Source organism: Lepus europaeus, chromosome 4 (assembly GCF_033115175.1).
Source record: "Lepus europaeus isolate LE1 chromosome 4, mLepTim1.pri, whole genome shotgun sequence".
Lineage (NCBI taxonomy): Eukaryota > Metazoa > Chordata > Mammalia > Lagomorpha > Leporidae > Lepus > Lepus europaeus.
The window spans coordinates 82025112-82043932 of NC_084830.1; the positions used below are offsets into that span (position 1 = coordinate 82025112).

At 40.4% G+C, this 18821-nt stretch overlaps 1 protein-coding gene across 1 annotated transcript in view; it reads right to left on the reverse strand.

The window, feature by feature from the left end:
- Positions 1–18821, reverse strand: part of CLVS1 (clavesin 1) — a 194248-nt gene that overhangs the window by 92382 nt on the left and 83045 nt on the right. The window contains exon 2 of the mRNA XM_062189571.1: positions 6756–6930. Within this exon, the coding sequence (XP_062045555.1) occupies positions 6756–6930 (175 nt within the window). The remainder of the gene's footprint in view (positions 1–6755; positions 6931–18821) is intronic.

Here is an 18821-nt window from a genome sequence, read left to right on the forward strand (position 1 = left end):
TCTACTGCTTTCCCAGGGCATAGCAGAGAGCTAGATCAGAAGTGGATCAGATGGGTCACTAACCGGTGCCCATAGAGGATGCTGGCACTGCAGATAGTGGCTTTACCTACTACACAACAGCACCTAGAGTTAATTTTCTAAACATCTAGAGTTAATTTTTTAAAAGTAAGTGGGAGGGGCTTGCACTGTGGCATAGGGGGTAAAGCCACTGTCTGCAGTGCCAGCATTCCATGTGGGCGCTGGTTCGAGCCCTGGCTGCTCCACTTCTGATACAGCTCTCTGCTATGGCCTGGGAAAGCAGTGGAGGATGGCCCAAGTCCTTGGGCCCCTGCACCCATGTGGGAGGCCTGGAGGAAGGTCTTGGCTTTGGATCTGCACAGCTCTGGCCATTGTGGCCAATTGGGGAGTGAGCCAGCAGATGGAAGAACTCTCTCTCTCTCTCTCTCTCTCTCTCTCTCTCTCTCTCTGCCTCTCCTTCTCTCTTTGTGTAACTCTGACTTTCAAATAAATAATTAAATCTTAAAAAAATAGGTGGGAAAAGTAATGGACCTCTTTTTGTTTTTTGGTTTTTTTTCCTTCACTAGACTGCCTCAAAGTTGTTGGGAGAATTTGAATCAAAGGTGATAGAAATATTATGAAGGCATATTTAAGATGACATGAAAGGCCATGCAATGAACCTTGAATGAAGAGTTAATGAACTGATAAAGTGGCTAGATTGGTCATAGAACAATGAAATGAGCAGGAAGATGAGAAAAAAAATAGAAGGCTTCCTGGATCTCCTCCAGTGTGAGAAAAGCATAATCAATATCTAAACCCACAAAAATATATGCATTTTTTATTTGACAGGTAGAATTATAGACAGTGAGAGAGAGAGACAGAGAGAAAGGTCTTCCTTCTCCATTGGTTCACCCCCCCAAATGGCCGCTACAGCCTGCGCTGCGCCAATCTGAAGCCAGGAGCCAGGTGCTTCCTCCTGGTCTCCCATGCAGGTGCAGGGCCCAAGGACCTGGACCATCCTCCACTGCCTTCCCGGGCCACAGCAGAGAGCTGGACTGAAAGAGGAGCAACCGGGACTAGAACCCGGTGACCATATGGGATGCTTGTGCCACAGGCAAAGGATTAACCAAGTGAGCCAAGGCGCTGGCCCCAACATTTGCATTCTTAAAGCAATCAACTATTTTGTAAACAACCCATGGAACAGAAGCTATAGTAGTTTCTAAGTAAAATATTCCAACACAGCAAGTTCTTTAAGTACCTGGGTTGGCCTAGCATTGATAAACACTGTGTGTTGATTGTATTGCTTGGACTGCAGTGATTTACATGAAATAATTTTAAAAATTGATTTTGGAAACATTACAAGGCGCAAGAGCATGGCTTCAGTGCACTGCTCATTCTGCCAGAATTCTCCAGTGAAATCATGAATAAAGCTGTGCTGCGTTAGAATGGTAGTATAAATATTACTTTAAATTTGATTAAAATTCAAACAATCATCAATAGATACAACGGCTTTTAGACATTATTGACCACATTCAAAGACCATATGGCAGAACAAGAGGAAATGATTTTCCAGCATTCTCAAAATCAGTATTTTAACTAAAGTCCTTTGAACCTCATAGAATATTTATGTAACTGAGACATCTTAATATTCTAAATAATGACATTTCCTTAAAGCATTATTCTAAAAACAGGAGTGTATAGTGCAAATACTATTAGCATTTCATGACTGGCTGATACAGAATAGCTTTTCTGTAAAAATCTCTCTTTTTTTTTTTGACAGGCAGAGTGGACAGTGAGAGAGAGAGACAAAGAGAAAGGTCTTCCTTTGCCATTGGTTCACCCTCCAATGGCCACCGTGGCCTGCGCGCTGCAGCCGGCACACCGCGCTGATCTGAAGGCAGGAGCCAGGTGCTTATCCTGGTCTCCCATGGGGTGCAGAGCCCAAGCACTTGGGCCATCCTCCACTGCATTCCCAGGCCATAGCAGAGAGCTGGCCTGGAAGAGGGGCAACCGGGACAGAATCCGGCTCCCCAACCGGGACTAGAACCTGGTGTGCCGGCACCGCTAGGCGGAGGATTAGCCTGTTGAGCCACGGCGCTGGCCAGAATCTGATCTCTTAAGGAGCAATCTTGCATATGATTACTAAAAAAGTCACTAATTCAGCCATTGAAATTCAGGACCAATTTGGTGCTGTTTGTTGGATGATTGCTGACAGGGGTGGTATAATTACCTATGGAAACACATAAGGACAACTGGAAGACCCAGACTGAAGCCTGTCACCAAGATGTCCATCACCATTGTATTACCTCGCAACACCTCCACTTTGGGAGTTAATTGGGACTGTATGTAGTCAAGAAAAAATTACATATACAGACCCAAAGTTAAGGTGGCTTTGATATTATATTGAAATATATTTCAAATATCTTTAGTTCATTGCAGTAAATATTCTGACACAGCTGCTGGGAGAACCACTAGGAGAAAGTCCTATTATCTGCCCTCTGGTACCTCAGACTGAATAGAGATACTTGCCAAAGTTCATAACCTTTCCCTAGGCAGCCTCCACACAGTGACTGAACAATCAAGAAACACAAAGCCCAGGCCCCTGATCTCAAATGGGGATGACGCTAAAGGATCAACCCAGCTACAGAATGCCTGATGCCTTCACTGGAAATAATTGAATCCCAGGCAAACTTCCTTCCATAATGCTACAGTTTGGATGTTGAGTGTCCTTCCAAGGTTCATATTTAAAGGCTTGGTTCCCCAGGTGTCAGAATCTGGAGGTGTCATAAACTTTTAAGAGGTAGGACCTAGTGAGAGGTACATAAATGCATTAAGGGCATGCCTTCCAGTGAGCTTACAGAACCCTACCCAACCTTTCCCTTGGCTCTGGTTGGAGATGTGACTTGTTCCAACAGGTGCTCCCATCATTGACATCTGCTACCTTCACCAGAGGACAAGCCAACAGTAGAGTCACCCCATCTTGGACATTCAACTCCCAAAAGCTATGCCCTAAATTTATCTTTTCTTTTTAATTGGGTTAGTTGCCCCAGTTTATTACACTGAAGGAAAGCTAATACACTTAGCATTCCTTCTATGGGTGTTGACTCCAAGATCATCCCCTAATAAATCTGCATGTGAATCTCATCAGTTTGCGACAATTAGTAACCAAAGGACTTGTTAGATAACTATCATTATGGAGAACTAAGAACCAAGATAATAGGACTAAAACTTGGATTTCTGGAACTAGTTGTGATGCATGGTGGGAGATTGACCATAGATGGCCTAAATTCTCAGGACCTGAACAGTGAGCTATTTGAGATGACTCCTATCCTATTCTCCCTGTGAGAGGTACAATGTGTGTGTGTGTGGCGGGGGGAGAGGCAGGGGCAGGGGTGTTGTCATATTCCAAGGTCTCAAATTCACCAGGAGTTAAGCAGCAGGTAATCTTAGACAAATCATATGAACACTTGACACATGAAACCAGATGGACAAACAAACTGATTTGATTATTTCCTCTGGCAAAACTACTTTCTCACACTTACCCAACAAAAGGCAAGATGGCAGAGACAGCAAGTTCTCTGTCCTGGAACATAGGATCTCCCTCTGTTTCTCTCCCTTCCCTTCAATCTTCCCCAAGCCCAGTAGATGCCATGGCCTCTGCAGGCCTCATGCACCAGCAAGGTGATTGGGAGGAAGAAAGAGTGTGACTTCTCTTCCACTGCAAGCCTTGTATACCTTTCCCTGTCTCCACCAAAGTCTTCCAGTGGTGTTGCAGAACCTATCTTGAGTATTTGCAGCTTACAAACAGAGAACCAAATGGGATCCCCCTCCCACAACACTTGTGATCACAAAGGGATGAATTTTGCTTTTTAAAGATAATAGAAGTTTTTATGGTCACCTGGAGATAGAGACAACCCTGCAATGAAGAAAGGTCACTACTTGTGTCAGGGGTGGGCTGACCCAAGTGCCTGAATGTCCTCCAAAGCCAGAAAGAGGACAATCTAAAGTGAGAAGTTGCCTGGTTTGGCCAGAACTGACTATCTACTGGCTTGCCTACAGCAACCCTCAAAGCCTCTTCAGTATGGCCATTAGTACAGGGTGGAAGCATCTGCATCCTACATGGAGGAGCTCCTAGCTTTCCTGGCACCACTGGGTCCTCCACTGGCAAGAGGATCTGTACTATTTTTTGAGGCTCCAGGGTCAGATCAGACAGAATTTCCCAAAAACCTGCACCCTCGAAGCAGACACCCTGAATTCAGAATGATCTGATGCTATCCTCAATCCAAGAGGGTTCATCTTGCCTCAAAACAGGGGAGAGTAACAATAGGGTCCTGCCCACTGCTCTGAGAGTTAGTAGCCATACTTATTCTCTTTGACTCTAGTCTCATACATCTCCCTTCTCCCAGTAGAAACTATTCCTTAATGGGAAATGAAGGACATTGTGAGTTCATCCTGGACCTTGGTACATAATAAGAGAAGACCCAGATGGGGCCCACCTTGCCCTACAAAAGCCCATCTAGTATTTCTCACAAGAATAGTGCATACTTATGTGCTTTACTCTTTAAAACATGTTCACATGCATAACTCAGTAAGATGCACATCAGCCTAGTGAATCCAGCAAGGGACATGTTGTATAACCCACACATTTCAAAAAGAAAAACTGGAACAGAGGGTCAGATAAAGGACATTTTTCTTTCTGATTTATAAAAAAAACAAACTTATAAAGGCACAGAACTTGAATCAGAGCTACTTATACGTGTAATGAATTGTCTTTTAAAAAAGAAGATCACATGAAGCTTGTACAGAAATGCATGGGAATACAGTCAGTGTAATTATAGGCATGAAATAAACCTTAAAGTTAACTTTAAATCTCTCTTTGATAAAAGCTTTAAGGAGAGAAAGATCAGATGTTCAAAGCTTAGAAGAGAGGAAGTTGGAGAAAAGGAGTTTGAGCTGAGAAAGTGATTGATAGTGAAGAACATACAAGTCTATGATTGTGACTTTGACAAGTCAGGATGTTTCCTGTAGGCTGGCCATGCAAAAGCATCTTTAAAGACAGACCCAAGGTACCCTGTATTATGCAGCCACTCAGGACAACTTGGCATTCCTGAAGCAATTTGTACTTGTTTTCCTCTTCTGAAATGCCCGATCTACTTCTCTGCCTCTGAGAAATCAGGTTCCAATAAAATATGATCCATTCAGTAAGCACACAAGAGTACTAAAAAATTTTCTGAAAAAATTTTGAATTAAAAGGTGTTTATTTGGGTACCAAAGAAATTTTAAATTCACATATAGTTTTAAAAAGTAACACACATTTTCTGGGGCCCAGTGTTGTGTTGTAGCGTGTAAAGCTGCCATTGCAATGCTAGTGTCCCATACAGTCACAGGTTTCATACCCAACTGGTCCACTTCTGATCCAGATCCCTGCTAATGGCCTGGAAAAAGCAGAAGAAGAGAACCCAAGTGCTCGGGCCACTGCTACCCATGAGAAAGACTTGGAAGAAGCTCCTGGTTCCTGGCTTCAGTCTGGTCCAGCCCTAGCTATTGGTTGCCACTGAGAAGTGAACCAGCAGATAAAAGAGCACTCTCTCTCTCTCTCTCTCTCTAACTCTGACTTTCAAATAAATAAATATTTAAAGAATGTTTTCCCTTTATATATGAGTACTTGAGTACATTACAAAAAAAAGGAATACACATTTTCCATGAACTTGTTGAAGACCCCTCACATGCATGGGTTTCAAAATTTTTTGCACCAAAACAACATCTTTCAGTTCCATTTTTCACAAAATGTTTAAAGTACCCCTGTATGTCTATCAGAAGTGCTAGGTATTTTCTAGGGGCCAGGTATGAATAAGCTGTAGCTTTAAGAAAGAAATGCACTAATTACTTATTACACTGGAGTATGAGATGTGATGAGGAACATAAGTTATGACTGCTTGATCTAAAAATTATCTGATGTCCATATTTTGCCACAGACATAACTGCCATCTACTGGGAGGTGATCACTCCACTGAGTCAAACTTCCTTCAAATTTAAGAAGGGACATAAGTTTCATCTATGCTAATTCTGAATCTCCCAAACTCTGCTCCTAATTTTGTACTGTAATTATGAGTCACCAGGAAGCTAAGCAGCACTGCTTCTGATTTCGTTACTGTTCATAGAATTGCTGACCCTCATAAAGTCAAACGCACCCCAGAGTCTGACCACCCAAATCTCCAGGCAGCTTAAAAATTCCTTCCACAAAATCCTGACAACTGATCCTACAAATAAGAGGTAGAGTTTCACTTGCTTTCTTTGTTTGCCCTGAAATGCTCTAGGTTAGCACATTAACATTACACTCTGGGAAGTGGTGATCCACAGGGTACATTTCTGGGGCACAAAAATGCTGCTGGAAATCCTGGAAAGCCCTTGTGCTACCTCTATATAGGGCATGCTCATAAAGCAGATGTTTCCTAGTTTTAATTTTTGTGAACTCTCTGATGAATTAAGTCAAACATCTCTGAGCTTTCTTCATTATTGCTACTGTAGGTAATTTGTGCCTGTGGTAATAGTAATTTAGAGCTATTAATGAAAATGAAGGCTAATTAAAAAAAACAAACATCTAAATTCAGGCAGATAAAAGTATCGGGTACTCACAGATTAATTTTGTCCAAGTTTTCTTTTTTCCACTCTAAAACACAACTATTCCTCTGCTTGCAATAATAAGAAAAAATCATGTTGTCACACACAGTCTTGTATTGTACATTTGTTAAACATACCTGCAACCCTTCAATGGCCAGTTTTAGGATTGAAGGTGTCAGTTTGGAGGCTTGTTTGAAGGAAAAATTACTCCAGTCTATAATTAAAATGAAGCCATTTATCTGAAGCTCAGGATCTTCAATAAGGACTTCCAGGGACAGCAGGATGGCACGGAGGATGTCTGTGAAGGAGTTCCTGGGGTCAGAGCAGAAGGAGAGTTGTGGTGAGTATCAGCAGGTGACAGCATACGCCTGCAGCAGGGCTGGCCTCTTCATGCCACTGCTCCATGAGTCCAGCCCGCAGGGTCACATTGGTGTCCTGTGCCCAGAACAACTGAAAATACATTTATTAGATTTCCCAGGTGCATTGCTTCTGAGATCCATGGGATGTTTGCATCCCTTCAGTCTGATCCCATTAGTACCCCAAACTTAACAAGGCATCACCCTGGGTTCCCATGACAAACTATAAACTGTTCCCACTGCGCTTCATTTAAATACATCCTGAATCATCTCTCTATCTCACAGAACGCTGATATTCTTGTGGGCTGGGACTGGGCCATGGTCATAATTGTGTCCCCAGCACCTAGGTCAATGAATCACTGCTGAACAAATGAACTGAGACCTCAATCAGAGGCAAATATGTTGATTAAGCCTCATTTTTTCCTCTTGTACACCTGTGATCTTGCTAAAAGTACAAAAATACCCACATGGTTGATGGTATATTTTAGCTTCAATTCACGAACAGAGAAAAATAAAGCAGGAAGAATAGCTTATTTTCACTGAAAGTCTTTTGGGTGTGATTCGAAAAGGAAATCACTGAGTACATTAGTAACTATGACAACTGCCCAACTAGGATACAAACAAGAGTGACAGACAGTTCTCCAGTGTGGTGCGTCCTCTCCCACAGCATATAATCCAAATCACTAGCTGATTCTTCATTTCGAATAACTGTCAGATCTGAGGAAATAGTGGCATATTCACCACAGTATTTGCTACCAAGTATTTCACCCAACAAGTTAATATCTTACAGGATGTCTAAATTTGGTGGTTTAGTTTTGTGAGTAGGAAAATATAAACCTGGAAGACAAGTGATGCAAAATCTGCCATGTCCTCTTGTAAAATCATCAGGTTCATCATTCCAAGATGGCTCAAACTGTAAATGAACCTAATAACTGCAGATGTGAAATCAGGAAATCTGTGACCCAACAATGAGAACTTACCAAATGCTTGTTATAAGCTCAGTGTTGTGTTTCCTGTTTGAACCTATAAATTAATATGTCCTTTTTCTATTTTCGAAGAGCCTCTAGTTTAATTATAGTGGAGTAGGAGATTAGCAATGTGAGTAGAGAGAAATTGTTTAAAATTTGAGTACTGAGGAAAAGGTATATGGCAAGATGACAGCTTGAGATAGGTAGGTGATAGGGTGAGTAGTATTTTAATGGATAAGTTGGAAAAGGGAGGACAAGACTTTTGGGAGACAATAGTGACACAAATGAAAAATAAAAATAGCACACTCTTTCTGTACAGTTCTTCTTACTAAAAATTATTTCCATGTATCAAGTTGAATTTTTCTTCCCCAAACATCACTCATTGGGAGTAATTCTGCTATATTTAAAAACCTCACATTTTCCCATAAATACAGTTTCAGCTTTCTAAACACAGCAGTTGTGATCTCCTATCTAACTCCTAGACTTAAAAAGCATTACATCATACTTAGTGAAATAAGCCAGTCCCAAAAAGATAAATACCATATGTTTTCTCTAATCTGTGGTAACTAATAGAGTACCAAAAGTGTAATATTAGGAGTGAAATTGACATTTTGGGTTTCAATGATTGTTTAAAGCCTTTATTTCTACTTTTGGCAACAGTGTTTTTTTCTTCTTACTATCTTTTGGATTTTTACTTAATGTAGAGTTAATTTTTTCAGTGTAAAGTAAACTAAAAATAGATCATTGTAAAAAGAGAGGGCATAGGAGAGGAAGGAGGAGGGAGGGTGGGAAGGTGAGTGGGAGAGAGGTTGGAGTGGGAAGTATCACTATGTTCCTAAATTAATATACATGAACTACATAAAATTTGTATGCCTTAAATAAAATTTACAAAAGTATTACTAGCTTTAACCATTTCTCATAGAAAATAACTCTCAATACTTCCCTTATTGCTTTCTTTCAGATATGTTCTCTTTCCATTTTTAGAAATTTTATGTTCCTATTAACATAAGGCAATTTTTCACTAGGACTTTGTTTTGATTTTGGTTTTGTATTCATATCAAAATAATAATCTATAGACATAAGCCTTTTCAAGAGACATTGATTTGAGAGTAGCTTGTCACCAAATACTATGACTCTAGACAATTCCAAGTGAAAACACGGAACAACACAACGATAAATTGGAAATTATTATTAGAGCCTCAGGGATGGAGTCTGAGTGCTTAGGAAAACACGTATAGAGAAAATCAGGGCTGAAAGAATGAGCCTTAGATGTAGCCTACATTTAGTGCTGGGCTAGAAGGTAACAGAATTAAAGAAATAATAAAGGAAAAAAGACCAAGATGGTATATGGTGGGGGGGGGGGGGGCGGATTTCAAGAAGCAAAAGTGCATTACTGAATCAGTGGACCCAATTCTTCACTTGTGCCTTGTGGCCTCACTGAGAATTCCCCATCTCTTATCCCTACTACTTGACTTGACTAATGGCATGTACACAGACATGAAAACTGCTAATTCCAGGTCTAAGTGTTAAGACACCTCAGATGTCAACACTTGTCTTGCCCTCTTCCATTGCTGAGGTACAAATCATGCCACAGCTGGCATGCTGGACTAAGAATGGATGAGAAACACGCAAACCAGTGATTTTTTTTACCAATCAGTAATCTTCATTAGAAGTAGAAGCATCTAGCTGAACCCTAACAAGACAAACTCTAGCCACCTCACAGATGCTTGAGTAATATAATTGATTGATTGTTTCTTCAAAGATCTATTTATTTGAAAGGCAGAGGTACAGACAGGAAGAGAGAGAGAGAGAGAGAGAGAGAGAGAGAGAGAGAGATTGTTCCATCTGCTGGTCCACTCCCCAAATGGATGCAATGCTTGGAGTTGGGTATATCCAAAGCCAAGAGCCAGGAGCCTCCTCTAGGTCTCCCACATGGATGCAGGTGCCCAAGCACCTGAACCATCCTCCACTGCCTTCCAGTCAGATCATTAGGGAGTAAGTCAGCTTAGAAGTGGAGCAGCCAGGACTCAAACCAGTGCCCATATGGCTCCACAGTGGTGGTTCCAAACACTGTACCACAGCATCAGCCCCAATAATTGTTTTTTTAAGCCATTGAGTTTGGGGATGGATTTTTATTCAGCAATAGTTATCTAATACTAGAAGGTCATTAATTAAGGGAGTCAAATGCAACATAAAGGTCAAGATGAATATCAAAGTGTTATTGCATTTGACAAGTAGATCTTTGAGGAATTTTTTATATATATATAGGCAGAGGGGATAGTGAGAGAGAGAGAGAGACAGAGAGAAAGGTCTTCCTTTTTGCTGTTGGTTCACCCTCCAATGGCCGCTGCGGCCGGTGCGCTGCGGCCGGCGCATCACACTGATCGAAGCCAGGAGCCAGGTGCTTCTCCTGGTCTCCAATGCGGGTGCAGGGCCCAAGAACTTGGGCCATCCTCCATTGCCTTCCCGGGCCATAGCAGAGAGCTGGCCTGGAAGAAGGGCAACTGGGACAGAATCCGGCGCCCCAACCGGGACTAGAACCTGGTGTGCTGGCACTGCAAGGCGGAGGATTAGCCTGTTGAGCCACGGCGCCGGCCTTGAGGAATTTTGAGAAAGAACTTTAAGTTGATGGAAGAGAGAATTCAGTAACTATGAAGATCTTTAACAAATCATTTAAAAAAATAGTACCTCTTTATATCACATATCCAGTCTTTTCCACTTTCATGAGAAGACATTGCAAAGATATGAAAAGACATATCTTCCCAGAAACTTGAAAATCATTCTATGCATTTTGGAGACCAAAATGCAGGTTTGGCATGGCCAATGAAGGAGGTGTGATATTCATGAGATGACCCCAGGAGAAAAGTAAAAGGATTGTGGACTTTGTAATAGTTTCCAAATGTTCAAATGCTTTACATTTCCAGAAGAATTGGGTAGGCAATAAAAAGTCAGAGGGAATGTGTCTCTAGTCATGAGTCTATATCTCTGTTGAGGACTGTGATCCTACCTCATATCTTTTTTTTTTAACTTTTATTTAATGAATATAAATTTCCAGTGTACAGCTTATGGATTACAATGGCTTCCCCCTCCCATAACTTCCATCCCACCCACAACCCTCCCCTCTCCCGCTCCCTCTCCCCTTCCATTTGCATCAAGATTCATTTTCAAGTCTCTTTATATACAGAAGATCAATTTAGTATAAAGATTTCAACAGTTTGCACCCACATAGAAACACAAAGTGAAACATACTGTTTGAGTACTAGTTATAGCATTAAATCACAATGTACAGCACATTAAGGACAGAGATCCCACATGAGGAGCAAGGGCACAGTGGCTCCTGTTGTTGACCCAACAAATTGACACTCTATTATATGGCGCCAGTAACCATCCTAGGCTGTCGTCATGAGTTGCCAAGGCTATGGAAGCCTTCCAAGTTTGCCGACTCTGATCATATTTAGACAAGGTCATAAAAGACAGAGTGAGGATAGTAACCAATGATCCTAAGAGTGGCATTTACCAGGTTTGAACAATTATACAGCATTAAGTGGGGAAGAGGACCGTCAGTACACACAGGTTGGGAGTAGAGCCATTGGTGGTAGAGTAGAGGTTATGATGACAAAGGAATGAGGCCCAAGTGCACTAGACAGGGCCTAGGACAAAGGACAGAGTCATTATTAGAGGAGCTAAGAAAGGTGCTGTCTAAGCTACAAGTAATTTTTCTGATTGAGAGGCAAATAGAACCTGATAGAAGGGGCTTGATAATAATCTGGTGGGCTTTGGGCCTTGTAAATTCAGAGGCCCAGACCTATCTATCTCTTCACATGGGGTATATCCTAAGGGGGTGTGAACCTCCTAGGGAAAGGCACTCTGTTGACTTTCATTACTTGGTTGGCCTGGGAGGAGAGCTGGCCAGGTAAAGGCAGGTGGCATCTCTAACAAGAAATTTACAGTTCTGCCTGCAATGTTGCTGACCCTACTTGACCATCCCCTCAGCTGCAGTGGTCACTTTGGAAGTTGGGCTGAGTGAAGGGCTTTTTAGCTTAGAGCCAATAAGATCTGTGGCTCTGACCTGGGCATCCTTGGACTCCAGGGCAGGTCCATTTCCAGTGATCCAACTCTTGGCAGAGCTGCCAGGGCTCTTCACAAGCTGACTTCTGCTGAAGCCCAGGCTTACCACATTGAAAGCCACTGCAGTGGACTGGCCTGTTGGGTCTCCTTGAGGGCAGATCACTGTACAGATCAGCCATTAATAGGCCTGCCACCGATTGCTTCTGATGCCGAGCTTTCTTTTCCTCCTGGTTTGTGTTAAAGCAGACCAGAGAATGCAAGTCAAGGGAGTGCCCAAGTCCCATCTCTAATCTTCGGTGGCCTGAACTACAAGTCTATAGTCACAGGCATGTTCTGTAGTAGTTTTTCTAAGGTAGACAATGCCCATGAGGAAAATTATATTCTCACTTTAAAACTTTCTTTCCCTTTGGTCTGAAAGGGAGGTTTTTTCTACTTACTGTATACTTCGCTGATGGCGAAGTGAATCTAGCTATGAGATTGTTATTTAAGTTCTTATTTTGGCTATGCTATTGCAGAAAAATGTTAGCCATCTCTTTTATAAGGTCTAAAGATTAAATTGTGCATCCTACAGATTCCTTCATAATAGAATTAGTTTCCTACCTTGAAGAGAATAGAGAAATGAAAGAACAAGTTGGGCTTAGAATAGAGAAATGAGGGAGCGAGTCCTAGATCGCTTGCTGACAATAGCAATATCACATGAATACTTAGCAAACCGCTTCAACCATTAGATAACAACTTAAGAAAACATTTACCAGAAGGTCCAATGCCTTCTATCAATTTTAAGAATCATGTATTTGAAAACACCTCTTAAATATCTAACATGGTGTAGTTTGTTTAGCCAGTAAACTTAAGCACAACCATCTAAAATGTTTTTAGTTTCTTTCTACCAACAAGTCTAAAACATATGATACACAGATTCAGGTCCCACAAATTAAAATGTATCTTTGATTGATTTTAGCAGCTTAAATTTATGGACAATCTTATCTATAAGCCATTTAAAATAAAACTCTTAATAAAATTTCCCCATGTGGACATACAATATGTACACAGATATAACATAGCATAATAGACCAATATAGCAATTTAATAATAGCTTTTAAAATCTTTAACTCTTTTTGTAGATTGACAGTTGATTTGAATTGCTTTTTGTTTTTAGTAACCTCAGTTAACCATACTTTCTCTCAGTTGGTACTGTTAATACATTATTGGCTTCATCTGTTTACAGAGCCATCCCAAAGTACTGAATACAATAGAAGTGGCTGGAAAAAGTCCATAGGAACCTATAGGAGGACAGCTAAACACAGAACCAACAACGCTTTAGTTTTATGAGCAGCACATCATATATAACTGTGGATGACAAAAGACTTTAAGTCGCCATGTTTAAAATTATAAACTCATCAACCAACAAGAGGCACTTGCTTACTTCACAGCATTTTTGAAAGCACCTGTAGGATTTTACAAGTATTTAACCCTTTAGGCCTCTGGACTTTCTCATTAAGATAACTATCATGTCTAGTAACACAAGATCATTAGACTTTTTAATTCTCAAACATTTGTATTAATAGCATTTTCCATTATAGAAACTTAAAGTCTGGTACCACATCACATCTTGACAGTCCTTCTAATTTAATCCAAATAGACTGATTAGTTGGTGTCTCTATAAGATGAGAGACATAGGTCCTTCAATTTTTTCAGTTGGGCCCAAACTGGAAAAACCAAAGTCCAGGATTTACTGGAAATTTTAGAGACCAGATTGTTTGAAACTTTGATTTTTTGAATGCCTGTCAAGAATGCCAAGAAGGCTCAAAATCCAAAATATCTGGTTGAAATAAGATTTCTTAAAATCATGACATAACATAGACCAAATTTGATCATTGTTACAAGGTGATTATTCAAATTTTTGAAAAAAGCACATATTTAAATAACCCATAGCTCTTAATAAAAATTCAGCTGTTTTTGAACAATTAGAATTTAACAGACATCAAGAGAACATAATAGATTACTTTAACACATTGCTTTAACAGAGCATCAGAGTTTAATTCTATGTCAAAGAGAAATTGAGCTTCCTGTGATCTTTTGCTGTGAGGTTTCCTTCCTTTACCTTCTTTCATATTGGTGACCATGTTTCTGTGTTTCTGTGTGTAACACATCTTTAAGCATCTTTTGCAGGGCAGGACGAGTAGCAACAAATTCTTTCAGTTTCTGTTTGCTATGAAAAGTCTTAATTTCACCTTCATTCACAAATGAGAGCTTTGCCGGATATAGTATTCTGGGCTGGCAGTTTTTCTCTCTTAGTACCTGGGCTATGTCTCGCCATTCCCTTCTAGCTTGTAGGGTTTCTGATGAGAAGTCTGCTGTGAGTCTAATTGGAGATCCTCTAAGAGTAATCTGACGTTTCTCTCTTGCACATTTTGGGATCTTTTCTTTATGTTTCACTGTGGTGAGTTTGATTACAACATGTCGTGGTGAGGATCTCTTTTGGTCATGTTTATTAGGGGTTCTATAAGCTTCCTGTACTAAGATGCCTCTGTCCTTCTCCAAATCTGGGAAATTTTCTGCTAGTATCTCACTGAAAATGCCTTCTAATCCTTTCTCCCTCTCCATGCCTTCAGGAACTCCTAGAACCCGAATGTTGGGTTTTTTAATAGTATCCTGTAGATTCCCGACAATATTTTTTAGATTTCTAATTTCTTCTTCTTTTCTTTGGTTTGCCTGTTTCCTTTCCTGTTCTCTGTCTTCTAAGTCTGATATTCTCTCTTTTGCTTCGCTCATTCTGTTTTTAAGGCTCTCTAATGTGTTTGTCATTTGATCTATTGAATTCTTCATTTCATTATGATTTCTAGTCAGTATCAGAGTTTCTTGTTCCACTAGTTGTTTCATTTCATTTTGATTCCTCCTTAATATTTCACTTTCACGAGAGAGATTTTCTATCTTGTCCATTAAGGATTTCTGTAGTTCAAGAATTTGTTTTTGAGAACTTCTTAATGTTCTTATCAATTTTTTGAGATCCGCTTCTTGCATTTCTTCGATCTCATCATCTTCATAATCTTGCACTGGGGTGTCTTTTTCATTTGGGGGCGTCATAGTTTCTTCCTTGTTCTTGTTACCTCGGTTTTTGCGTTTGTTGTTTGGTATGTTGGATATATTTGGTTTCTTCACTGTGGTGTTTTTTCTTGTTACACTATGGCTCCATATTAAGTGGACTGTCTGCTTTCAGTGGAGCCTTAGAGGCTTGAGATGAGTGTGGACTGAGAGCTGTGTTTGGTTCCTCAGGGTTGAGGGTGTGTCAAAGATGACACTCCCAGGTTAGGTGTGGTAAATCTCTCTTTTTTTATTCAAAAGGGAAGTAATTCCGCACAGCTGAACGTAATTGGAGGTAGTTAGCAGGCAAATGATATACCCACAGGAGCCAGAGATTGGAAGCTCTTTCCCAAGGACCACACAGGGAATCTCTGCTGCCCTCAGTGTGGGCTCCAATTCTCCTGCAGTCTCCCACTGGGTTGCCAAGTTAGATGCTAATCTCCTGTTATTTCACCCCTCCCCCCAGAGTCAGGTTTTTCTGCTAGGCTCAGGGCTGGTGCAGACCTGAGGTCGCCCTGCTTATGACGTATGTCCAAAATGGCGCCTGCTCTGTCTTGCTTGCCTTTGAGAGGTGAGCGGAGAGAGAGAAACTTGTGTCTGTATCGGTCACTTTTTTTATTTTTTTTTCCTATCTCTCTTCTAGTTAGCCTGGTGAACTTTTCCCCATGGAGTTTCAAGCCTCGTTCCCTCTAGCCTCCTTTTTCCGCTTGCCCACTGGTATCTCGGGCTATTGAGGTTCGGCTCACCTCGCGTTCCAGCGCTGGTGTGTTGAGTCTGCCGCTGGTGTCCCGAACTTGGGCTTCCACGCTCTCCACGCAGGTCCACTGTGAATCACTAGTTCCGGAAGAGTTTCCTCTGCTGTTTCATCCCCTACTCTTCCTTGACCCTGCAGTATCTCCACTTATATTAAACTTTCTCTCCCCCCGGACTAATAGTGTGCTCCCTGCCTATTCCGCCATCTTGCCGCTCTCCCCTACCTCATATCTTTCCGGTAATCATTACCTTGATTTCCTTAGCTCCTGGCTTCTTCATGTGGATTTCTTCATCTTTTTCCTCTTTCCCATTTACAACAGCCTTATGGAATCATCTCATTTTTTTTAATTTAAAATACCTATTAGATCAAATAATTTGTGGAGTTACTGAAGGACAAGTCTGAAGGACAAGGAGAATATCTCTCTACTCCTTAAGTGGGGGCTACATGTAGTGACTTCTTTCCAAAGAGCAGAGTATGGAAAGGGGGGAAAAAGAGGAACTTTGCAGTAAAGAAATATGAGAAGCATTACCTGAACCAGATGATCAAGGTCAACTTCATTAGAGATAAATCATGTTGCTAGAACTTACTCCTGCTGTGGTGATGAAATTGTCACTTTACCTCTGTGATCTTCCTTGCAAAGAATCAAAATGCCCCATTACCCACAAGAAAAATAATATACCTAATTCCAATTGAGGGACAGTCTACAAAATACCTGACCAGTACTCTTCAAAATTGTCAATTTTAACAGAAAACAAGGAAAAGCTAAGAAACTGTCAGCCGAGGAGAACCCAAGGTAACCTGAAAACTAAACATAACAGTTTCTCGGACAGAAGAAGATCATGATGTAAAAACTTAGGAACTCTGGATAAGTACAAACTTCAATGACTAGCAATGTATTAATATTGGTTATTTAGCTGTAAAAAAATATACTAGCCATAGGATTTAATAATAGGAAAAACTGGATGTTCAGTATAAAGGAATGCTGAGCTATTTTCATAATAATTGTGTTAATAGAGAGTACATTTAAAAAAAATAGTGCCTACTAGAGATTGCACACTGCCATAATAATTCTCCATGCATATTCTAACATGTTTTCTAAGCAAATCAAAATGGTCACAAACAATTTAGCTATTTCATCTTACAAATTGTGGAAATGAGAACAGAAAGCATTTCTAGAATTTCTTCATTCTACCAACTCATTTAGATTCATATATTGCTTAACTCTAATAATCCAGAAATAAAATGTATTTTCTTTATTGCCTATGGTCACAATTCTGTCAGAGTATTTGGGACTTGTGACAAAATAAACAGGCATGAGCAATAAACCTACTAGCTAAAACAACTGTTCAGATGCTTGTGTCTCACACTGGATGCCTGGGTTTGATGCCTGTTTCCAGCTCCTGACTTCAGCTTCCAGATAATGCAGACTGGAGGGGAGCAGTGTTGATGGCTCAACTAATTTGGCTCCTTTTATCCATGTGGAACATTTGAATTGAGTTCCCAGATTCTAGTTTGGCCCAGTTCATTCCAGACTTCTATAGGTATTTGGGGAAAACCAGCTAATGAGAGCTCTATTTCTCCCTGTTTTCTTCTGCCTCTCAGATATTAAAAAAATAAATAGACTAACAGATGACAAGTGGATATTTACATTTCTTCTATCCTTTTTTATAATTTGCATACCATCTATATAGTCTGTTATGGATGACATCAGTTTTAGATTGATAAGTATAAGGTTAAATGTGAAAACATGAAAAGCACTATGTGGACTGAAAATTGCCAATGACACACAAATAATCATATTAGCAGAAAATACAGAACATAGATTTTTCCAGAAAAAAGGGATTTTTTTTTATTAATTAGGACTTAGCAGTGGTTTATCTACAGGGGTTTCATCATTAAACTGCGAGCAATTAGAGATTATGAATAGTGACTCATTTTTAGGTTCTAATGTTATTTTTATGAGTTGAACATCCAACATTGCTACCTAGGGCTTTGAAATCTAAGTCAAAACCATACTACAAATAGAGGCAAATTGTGGAAAAGAGTAATCTCTTACCAAATTAGAAGATGATTCAAGTTTCAAGAAGTGGCATGATTGTGCTTAGAATTTTTAGTGGAGGTTCTAGGACCTCGATCCCAAGACTAGCCTTCTGTATGAAAAATACTGGCTCTTTTGTGATCAGACGACCCTATAATATGCTGGGGTTGCAAATGACGCTATTTCTTAGAAGGACTTAGGGATGGGGGTGGAGATTGCTTCTTAGCCTATTCTAAAATCACAGTGCATATTCTCATACTAATTTTTCTGCTGTTGCAACAAGCCTTTTAATATTGTAGTTAAACCTCTTTGGCCAATTCTGTGTTGAAACCTCTTGACTTTATACTTAATGCAATTAAATGTTTGATTTTTTTTCTTGGGAAATTTTTAAGGTCAACTGTAAACTACAAGGTAGTTTTGAATATAATTTTTCCCCAAATATCTATGTCATGGGTACGGAAACCTTGCATCTGCCCAAGCTCCTTTATCTCTTCATTCCATTTAAAACTTCTTTCATGGTTAATTACTGAAATAACTATTGTGTGGTTCTCACAGTTACTGAGAGTGGTTTCCCCCTTGCAAGGATACTAATGCCAAAGCGAAGCTAACAAGGAAAACATGCTCCCTGTATCTCCTCTGAGGCATTTTAGCCACTGAGCAGGGAAAACAACTCTCTTCTGAGATAATGGCAAAAGAGCCTGTGCCGAAGAGAAGTGAGGGAGCTTCACATCTTGCTTCTGCCACTCACTAAATATGCAACTACTTGTACACAACCAAAAGTCAGCAAAGGATACTTCCTGTTGATTCGGGAGAACAAAGGTTTCAAGCAAAGTGGTATGTCAGGGGGCCAGTGCTATGGTGTAGTAGGTTAAGGCTCTACCTGTGGTGCTGGGATCCCATATGGGCACCAATTCATGTCCCAGCTTGCTCCTATGCCA